Below are 11,034 nucleotides of genomic sequence, written 5' to 3' on the forward strand. Positions count from 1 at the left end.
TTATTCAAATAATTTTTTTGTGATATTTTACAATAATGAAATCGAATAAATATGATAAATAAAAAATTTTATCCTATATCATTAAATATAATATTAATAAATTTTAATATTTAAAAATTAAATTAATCTTTTCGAAATAATTTTCAAAATTTATAATTTAAAATAACATGAATTAAATCTCTAATATATTGCATGCTGTATATATTTTTCAAGAATCGCAAAAAAAGGAAGCAAAAATTAATTATATATCTACTAAAAAAAAAAAATAATTACAGCGTTTCAAAGCGTGTCGGCAATTAAACAGTATCCAACGAATGAGTGCACTGTAGAATTACACGATTCAGCTCTTAAGCTACCGCATATTGGATTCGTGAAAATCACTTTCTTGGGTGGTCTATAGTTTCATCGGGTATCATAAAATCCCGATACTTCGACGTAAGTAACATCGAAATTACGAAACATTATATACATTTTCCGATTGCTACTTTTATCTTTTGTATCATTCCAATCCATATGTTTCTACTATTCTCCCCAAGCAAAGAGATATCGATATTCGAAGAAAATAAAAATGATTTGAGTTTTATGGCGTAAAAGAGAAGGGTACGATTATACGAATGAATCGTGGGAGATTTGAACGCGTGGATAGGAGGGATAAGCGCGTTAAATATATAGAGAGCCCGGTCGATGTATACCGTTCATAAGTATCTAGACAGTAGTATCTTCTATTTATGATATTCAAGTACTATCATTTTATATATTTAAATTTGATACATTAAATAAAATGAAAATTAAATTATAATTAATAATAAAAATTGTTATAATTAAATATTGTATCGATATAAAAATGATATGCTATAATAGATATCTAATGATGAATGAATTAAATGATTTAATGTGTGGATTTTATATACAGTATTCCATTTTTGTAATAAATCAAAAAAGGCAAGTAAATTCAATTTGAGTGAAAGATAAGAAATATATAAATATAAATCAGATAAAAAAAACACAGATTTCAACAACAAAATTTAAATCTAATCAATTAATATATAAGTTCTATAATAAATAAATTATCTTGTTAAAAAAATATCTTTTCAAATAAAAAAAAATTCTTTTTTCCTTATATAATATATTTTAAAAATTTTATAATATCATATATATATATATATACAGATCGAATAAAAAATAAAATCGTTACAAATTTTTTATATTACTATCATTATATTTATTATTTTTAATTTAAAGATATAATATAATATTAAAAACATATATGTAAGACAGCTTAAAACAATGTATGCGTTTATGTAGTATGTGAAGACCAGTACGAACGTGATGATATCACATAGTGGAATTACGAAACGAAAACTTGCTACCAAAAATTTAATTTCCAAGTCAACGAACTTAGATTTCAAAGAACGGTGCCATGTGCGTTACATCTAGTAAAATAATAAAACTGGAATCGTTTGGTTAAAATGAGGTCAAGCAAATGAAGTTCAAGCTAAGAATTTTTCAATTTCTAAAAAAAACCTGAATCAACAGTAAAACTAAATCTAAATTTAAATCTAAATCTAATATGTAATATATATAATAATATGTAAATTTATTACACATAAATGATTAAAGTCAATTGTAAAGTAAAGTACTATTAAATTTTATAAAATTTGGAAATTAAATATGTGTAATTATATAAATATTAATTTTATCAAAAATACTTATACATTTTTAATAATTATAGAAGTAATCTATGAATTTCACATTTGATAGTGATAAGTATTATAAGATATCCTAGGAGAAAAGTTTCTGAGGTAACCTTTCCTGATTGATGTTAATACTCCATTGCTAATAGTAGACAAAGGCATAATTGAATTAAAATAACCTAAAGAAAAAATAAAGAATTATTATTAAATTATTTATTAATTATAATTATTAATTCTTTAAATTAATATTTCCTTAAAAAGATCATATTATTTAGTTTAGTTATCATAGATATATTTAATTATAGGTTATATTATATATTATAGATATTTATTTAATTTTCTCTAGTATAAAAACACAAAAACACAAAAATAAATGAGAGATAAGAGAAAAAAGATACATTGAGAAAAATGTAAGGGAATTTGTCTTCTTAGATCGGTGTTGGCTCACAATATAAATTCTTTGGGTATCGATCGTGCCACGTTTTGTTTTACTCCTTGGATCCCGTATAAAGAATTGAATTGGTATCCAACGAGCGAGCGTAGAGTAACTCCGCTCTTGTTAGTCGCTATGTTGCCGGTTCTACAAATTGCGAAATTCCTTTGCGTACCTGTCGGCCATTCTGGATATTCTCCCAACTATCTCAACCGAGTCTACGACCGTAAATTTCAACGACTAGGCCAGTGCACTGACCTTGCTATAAAGTTATTTAAAAAAAAAAGGGGGAGGGGGGAGATACAACCTTCTCCTTTCTTTTAAAATTGCAATTCCAGGTGAAATTTTATCATAATACCAGTGAAATTTTAGTATGCAGGAATCAACCACTCAATAATATGCTCTTAAGGAAACATTGGATTCTTTTGTGAAGAAATTTAAATTCTATAAATAAAATATTGACAAATTATCAAGTATGTAAGAATGTAATATAAAGTTTTCTTAGAATATGAAGATGAAATAGATGGCCAAACTGTGAGTATTCTAATGTTTCTAAAGATGAAAAAATATCATACAAATAAAAATATCATTATAATATCTTTCTTTTTGAAATATAAACATTTTTTATGATGGAATTTTTAAAACTTATTTAAAGAAATTGTTGCAAATAACTTCTTTTGCAATGATTTATGCTTCACATCGATGTTTTGAAAAAGATGTCGAAGATTTTCAAAAATTTCTAGTATATTCTGAATTTATTCACATTATCAATAATAATCTGGTTTCTATTGATTTCTGATTTGATTTTTAATTGAATTTTCATATATCCTGTACTTTTGTACTATTTTCCAACAAGGATATTGCAGCTTGTTCAATTTTTCATATGTCATAAATCAAGTCAAGTTAGTGGTTACCAAGAAAGGCATATATCATGGCTTAATAATAAGGAACAGAAGTAAATAGAACTTTTTTAATACACTAAAAACTTCGATAAAATTAAAATAAAATTTATAAAAAAAGAAAGATTATCTCGTGAAACTTTTAAATATTGCCAAAATGATTAAAGTGAATGATTAAGTCCATTAAGATTTAATGATTTGAAAATTAATTCAAAGATCTCTCCAAAAGTTCATGAATATATTAACACTTTATATACAGAATATAAAAAAAAAGAGTTTAAATTAATACTATATATTGTTAATAATTAATCCTTTTTTATAATACAATCGTTTAAAAGATTAACATATCCCCCTATATAAAAATAAAAAATAATAAAAATAAATAAATAAATCCTATTTCAAGTCATTGAGACATCCATCGAGTATCAAATTCAATGTTTGGTTTAAATTACGTGAATAAATACCGGTAGATAAATGAAACATTCATTTTGCAGTAAGACTAACGTTTCTCGTCTTGTTGTTCAATTTTGCACGCACAAAGGACCGCTCCTCGTGCTTATTCCAGCCGCGTCTCTTCCTCGTTAGCCTCAGACTCATGGCATTCATGCATGTCCATGAATAAGGAAAATCTAAAGTTAACGTCAACACGTTCAAATATATCTTCATAAAAGATCGTGAAAACACTCGTTCAACTTTTTTATTTGTGTTTTTTTATTTACATATAATGCGAGTCTCATTCATATGTCATAAAATTTGAAAATAACAATTAATAATAAATAAATTGCAGATTTTGTATGTAATTAAAACAAATTCAAATACTTAAGAGAGTAATAAGTATTAATAAGTATTAATAAATAAAGATTATGTTATTTAAACTATATGCCAAACTATGCAATATTTTCAAAATGTCATTCATAATTTGATTTATATATTTTATTTGCTTAAAATTTTTATTAACTATTTATAAAAATAGTTTTTTCATCTTTTTTTGATGAACTATTATTGTTATAATTTATCTGAAAATTAATAACTTTAATTAATTTTATTTAATCAAGCACATTAAATACATTACAAGAAATAAAAGTCAAAATGTTAAATCATGCTAAAAACAAAAAATTAACTTAAGAGTATATCTGCTTTTTCAAAAATTAATACTATTAAAAGTTCCTTTGAAGTATATTTTAACTACTATTAGAAAATGGCTATACAATTTTGATTTTTTCTTTTTATCTTCTCTATCTATATTGTATATATACATGCACAATAGAGATGAATGTTTATATTTAAACCATCATGCAATGAATTTCGTCATGCTCAATTTTACGCCACTTAAATCACAGAGGTGTCGAGATTGACCTCGAGTCTTTGAAATTTGTTTTATCTCAGTATGGCAAGCGGAGTGCATGGCAAGTCCTAAGGCATTTCTTTGGACGAGACTGCGCGTGGACGTGCGTGAACGTGCGTGGACATGTATGTATGTGAACGTCCGTGCATAAGTAGGTCGGTCGGTTTGGTTGCCTGTCCCGTTACCAAGGAGGGACACGTGTAATAACAAGACATTACGCACCTCTACGTATTTTCTTGCTGGTCACATATTTTTTTCGTTTGACCGGATACGAGAAATGTCGTCAAGCAACCCCTAATATTAATGGATTATTAAATCTGTTAAAAAGAATTGTAAATATTTAATATTTAAAATTAAAAGAAAAATAACATACAATTGGTCATAGAAATAAGAATGTTTTCATACATTACTTTTCATATATATATATGAATAATGAAATTTATCTAATTTAAAAATCCTAATTTTAAATTAATTAAATTAGAACTATAACATATATATTATTGTACACAAATGATTAAAAATACTTATATTATGAAAATAATTGAATATAATTATATTTTAATCTGAATAAAAACTAATATTAATTTTTCCAATAATTTGTATATTTTTAATAATTACAAAAATAAAAAATTTGAAAATGTTAAGCTGTCAAACCATTTAATCTTTCATAGGTATTTCATAATATATAAGATTGATATAACAATATAGTATTATCCCATATATAGTATCATGTGATAATTTTTTTTAATTTTAAATATCTTATTTACTATGATGAATTGAATTACTATAATATTTATGATATATGAATTATTTACTTATAATGAATACAAAAAAAAAATATTATTCAAAAAATATTTAATATTTAAGGTTAGAAATCCATATAAGTAAATTAAGTAATTGTACTTAATCATAAAACAGAATAATTTATATTTTCAATCACATATATTGTGAATTTAAAAAAGATTTATAAATGAAATTATTTTAATAATTGATAATATTTGTTATATTCTGAAAATTAATGCCATATCATAAATAATTTAGCACATTTCTCAGATAGAGATATATATACATCACTAGTAATATATATATATATATATATATATATAATTTATATGTACAATACAATATATAGTATTTATATATTAAAATTTATTTTTAATATTATTATATTCATATGGTTCAAATCAAAATAATTACAGAATAGTTCAAATAAAATATTACAAATAGAAAGCAAATAAAATTTCATTTGCATAAATATTATTAATATTGCATATCTTTTTATAAATTAAAATATTTTTATTAGAACATTTTTTTCATAAATTTAAAAAATATTTCATTATATTTAAAATAAAACAGATTTTATATATAATAACAATATGTATTATATGTAATATTTATACCAAATATAATGTTCCAATTCCAGAGATATGTATGTACCAGTTTCTGGGAAATTTATTAATATATATTATCATATGTGCCAGTATTCTAAAGATTAAATTAAAGAGAATAATATTAAATTCATAAGAATCGAAAGAAGATATAATTTCCTTATATAATTTCCAACTTGAGAGTGAAAAATTACTTTTCCTCAAAGTTTTGCCCTTCCACCCCTGTGTATGCACGCGCGCGCGCGCGCGCGTGTGTGTGTAAGAGAGTATATGTAAAGAGACTACCTTTTAAAAGATATTTCGACGATTGCATTAATTTCCCGCTTCCGTGGACAGATGATGGTTCGAAAAGAGAAAGAGAAGTCAATGTATTACACTGTTCAGTTGTAATAGTCGGTTGAGTAAGAAGAAAGCGGCCTTGCGCTACTTTCCATCGTTAGATAATATCGGTAATACAATTTTCTCCGACTTTATAACTCTCGGCCTCGTGAAACGAGAGGAAAGATCATTTTACGAGAAACATGCATTAAACTTGGCAATACAATAATAAAATATTAATTATTTTAACAAAACTAACATAAATGAAAACAAATCTATACAAATAATTGGCCAAGAAGAATCAAATTTGTAAATAAATTAAATTATGAAAATATATAACAAAATATCGATAAAAATTAATTCAAATCAAATTCAAATCATTTGATATTGAATATTTAACTATAAATAATGATATTCGAAGGACATCTAGGGATATTCAGTAGTATCAACTGAGTCGATTTAAAATTCAGTCGTTAAAAAAAACAATCGATAGATCAGAATAGATTTAGGACTCGAGATATTCAGAGTTCAGTAGGTCAAGGTTGTGGTGAGAGTAAAGTTTAAAAGCATATAATCTGTTTTGTTCTGATTCCTTCTGGCAACGATTCACGAAAAAGAGAGAAAGATAGATGGCGGTGGAGGGGCATGGTAGGAGGGACGCCACAGGACTAAGAGGTATTCATTCTACGAGCGTAACACTTTTACGGATTACGTTTTTATGTTGCACAACCTGTGGTTGCGCAATCGGCGTTAGATAATCGCCAAATTTTTTTAGGTGAATTCGAACACCGTTAGATGGTTTATGAACTCGCGGTGGATTCTTCGAACGAGAGAGTTCGGTAAATTATCGTAGACATCTTTGTCGTCTAGAAAACTTGCTTCTCTGCAAATATTTACTCGAATGTAGACTACGGTAAAACATTGACCGGAAATTCTTGGAAGAGTCTCTCGACGAATATGTACGATTTATTACCGCAAAAGAAATTAATAATATATAAAATATATATATATCCTTTACTATGTTTTTTTTAATATTTTTCCAAATTTTTTTTAAAAATTAAATTATGATTATACTGCGTAGAATTTTATATCAATTATTCCTTAAAATTATTCAAAATTTTTATTAAAAATAATATTTAATAATTTTACACAACGAAGATTATTTGTATCAATTGTACAAGATTATGTTTTATCAAAAAACTTTTTTTAGAAAATTTAATAATTAATAAAAATTGATTTTAGTTATATGATTGTTAAAGATTAGAAAAAAAATAAAAAAAAAAGTAAAAATAAATTTATAATTATTTATATTATTTATAATTTTCCACAGTAATTCAAATAAAAATTTTATAAATATAATATAGATTTTTTATCCAATAACAAGCAAAAATTTGTGATAAAAGCAAATCAAATATCATAAATTTAAATTGTGTTAAAAAAACATTGTGGAATTAAAAAAATAAATATCCTAAGTATTAAAATATCCTATATCTTAATTGGAATAAAAAAATTAATAATTAAAATTTATTTTTAAAAGTGATTATCTTTAATTTGGTACTATCAAAATTTATTATTCAAAAATTTATTATTCAACAATATGTAAACTAGAAATATAGCAATACAAATATATTCCATTTTTCTTTCTATTTTATGCATATTTCATATGATTAAATATATTTTAAATTTTCTCAAAATTATTACATTTCGATTTAAAGAAGACACGTCAATAACCTTCCGTTCTAATTATTCGTAAGGTGTTCGAACTTTCGCATACCATGAATGGCAGTAGCTGATTGTTGGTCAAAGGATTACGTCATCGAATGCGTAATGCACGCTACGCCATTATATGATCCGTTAGCCCGTTAGAGTGATCCTACTGACTCCATTTTCCTTTATAGAATAAACGATTGCGATCAATTTAGCTTGTAGAAAAAAGAAATCTTTACATAAGAGATTTTGTCGATATAAATTAATATTCAACTACAAAAAGAAACTTTCTCTTTTTTATATACATATTGAAAATTATTCTCAATATTTTCACAATAGACATTAAGAATAAAAATAATTTTTAACATAGTTTCAAAAAATATTTCGAGAATTTAATCTCGAATATATTCGCACCCTTAGACTTTAAATTTTAGATTTTAAATCTTTAAGTTATATGATTTTATAAATATATGGCTTTATATTCTAGGTTTAAATTTAAATTAATTCTATATAATATTATACTTTATATAATAATTTTATATAGAATTTATATATATAATGTTAATTATATTTATATTATATTGATATAAATTAGAAGTCATTCAAAACTGAAACGCGAGGATCATATTATAATAAATAATAATAATACGACACAATAATTAATTTTTAAGAAATAGAAAAATTGAAATATAAATATAAATATGAATATATAAACTCAATTAAAAAATATGAAATATGAATATAAATATGAATATATAAATTTAATTAAACAATATGAAATATAAATATAAATATAGTTTACTGTAGCTATCATTGAAAATCGATTCAAAATCTAAGAACCTAATAAATACTTGTGTATGTATTATCAAAAGCAGTGGGATGCTTACAATGATACATTACAACAAGTAGGCAAAGGTAACTGTTTTATTAAACCGTAAGCTGCGCCTTCATTCGGTCCGTACTTACGTAATCGAAAACACAGAGAGTGAAAATCAAGCGTAATCCTACTTTCGTTGGCGAGAGAAGAAGCGCCTCCCGGCACTTTTGCCATGGCCGTGGATCAACCGACTAACGGCCGACCTTCCACCGTTGTGCAAGTCTTCTCGAATACGAGGTCACTGAGATCTACGCACATATATAATAGCATAATGAAATCAGTGAGTTTAAGAAAATATAAATTAGATATACATATATACTATATATATATATAATTATTACTAAATATGTATTAATGAATTACTGCAAAAATATTATAATTATATATTTATAAAATTTGGGTTTTTATATGTAACAAATAGCTAAATTTGTTTCTATCTCATAAATTTATTAAAAATAATATTTTTGTTTATTGAATTCTATATATTTGAATCCACTATTTTAGTTACACAAATATTGTACGTTCATATAAATTAAAATAAATAATTAAAATAAAAATTAAAATAAAAAATTTTAAAGATAAAATAAAAATAAAAAAAATTTTGTTCTACAAAATGTATCAATATATAAGTAAGATATCTTTAAAAAATTGATTTGAAAAACTAAAACAAATACAAAAATTAGTATATAAAAATATCGATTAATTTATTTATTAAATTGTAAGTAATTATGAAATAATTGATTTATGAATAATTAATTTCTGCCTTCATTTTCTTAATAAGATTACATTACAAGATTCAAAAGATTCAAATTCAAGATTGAAATCGAAATCGAAATCGTTTTATTTAATAGTAATGGTCCATCGTAAAAGATTCAAGAATAAATACATCATTCAGAATTTTATTATTCTCGTTCCCTCACAATATTCTTTACACGATCAAATCAATTGAATTTATATGATACACAGAAAAATGAATCTATTCATGAGATTAAAAAAACAAAAGAAATTAAGCAAAAAATACCATATATAAGATATAAGATAATAGATTGTCTTACCAATAAATTTTGCAGATCACTTATAAACACATAAAGTACACATAAAGTCATTTAGTAACACATTAAGTTTATATTTTAAACAAATATATATCATTACATCATCATATATATATTTATGTAAATTTGTATAAACAATAACGTACAATATTAAAAAATAAAATAGAAATTTGATTTGAAATAGAAATTGATATGAATTATATCATATATATGGATATATATCACAATATATATCTTAGATAATTTTTTATATCATTCTGCAAATTTTTGTACATTTAAATTTTCCATTAACATATTATATTTTTTATAATTTATGCAATTTAGACGAAAAATACATAAAATATATAAAATTTTGTAAATATCATTATATTATTAAAGTACTTCAACTATTTTAAAAAATGAAATTCCAAAAATATTCTAGAAAAATGTAGAGATTTATATAATAAAAAAAAAAAATAAAAAGAAATAATCAATTTTACCATTATTATATAATAATATATATAGTAAATATATGTATATTAATATATTATTACATATTATTATGGTATTATTACTAATTAAATAAATATTATAAATTATTATGATATAATATATCAACTTTTTAATGCCATGAGTCACAGGTTAGAAATTCATAGAATATATAAATCTAGAAATATATCAAGATGCATCGTGATCTTCTTTCGATTACTTTCATCGGTCAACCATTCCACTTTCTCACTTTCGATTATTGCAGTGATGTCTGAGATGCAAAGTTAAAACGGCGAGAATAACGTTAGTGTAAACGGTACACCCATGAACTGTTATCCTTGCCGAGGTACTGATGAGGGGACCCACTGGCCCAACGATCAACTCGACTCTCAGTTCGCTCAACAATGTCGTTTCGTCAACACTTTCGAAAAGTATCTTTCATCGCTATATTAGTTGTCTTATTTTCAGGTATTTTTATTTTCTTTTCTTTTTTTTAAAGTCATATCGTGATTTAAAATAACTAATATAAGTAAATTTAATTGAAAGATAAAAAAAAATTCTTTCAAAAGATATTTTGTATAATAATGTTAGTTAGTGAACAAAATTTATATCAGGATAGTCAAATTGCATTTTTATGAAAGCATCCAATCCTTTTGATGAATATAAAACTTCATTAAAATTTTAAAATATTAAATATATATATTTTATAGAATTTTATTATATTATATATAGAATTATATTATATTATATATTATATGTAATTTTAAATTTTAAAATGAATATTTATATTATAATATACATATTTATATTTATTTTATATTATATATATCATATTTAAAATCTAAAAATTTTT

At 23.6% G+C, this 11,034-nt stretch overlaps 1 protein-coding gene and 1 long non-coding RNA gene across 3 annotated transcripts in view; one reads left to right on the top strand and one right to left on the bottom strand.

Annotated features, from left to right (window-relative positions):
• Positions 1–3,496: 3,496 nt before the first annotated feature.
• Positions 3,497–8,839, bottom strand: LOC102677604. Its single transcript, XR_004149729.1, has 3 exons — positions 8,751–8,839; positions 4,594–4,688; positions 3,497–3,655 (listed from the first exon to the last, which is right to left on the bottom strand). It is a non-coding gene; the product is annotated as an uncharacterized LOC102677604 (long non-coding RNA).
• The window catches only part of LOC102677193, a 3,542-nt gene continuing 1,093 nt past the window's right edge, over positions 8,586–11,034 (top strand). Inside the window, exons 1-2 of one of the 2 annotated variants that reach the window (XR_004149728.1) lie at positions 8,586–8,941; positions 10,447–10,649. Coding sequence is in view for 1 of the 2 variants with exons in the window: in XM_006611215.2 (XP_006611278.1) it covers positions 10,534–10,649 (116 nt within the window). In the remaining variant the exon portion in view is untranslated. The remainder of the gene's footprint in view (positions 8,942–10,446; positions 10,650–11,034) is intronic. The other variant, XM_006611215.2, reaches the window with a different exon arrangement.

This window comes from Apis dorsata, unplaced genomic scaffold (genome assembly GCF_000469605.1).
Source record: "Apis dorsata unplaced genomic scaffold, Apis dorsata 1.3 scaffold_85, whole genome shotgun sequence".
NCBI classification, from domain to species: Eukaryota; Metazoa; Arthropoda; class Insecta; order Hymenoptera; family Apidae; genus Apis; species Apis dorsata.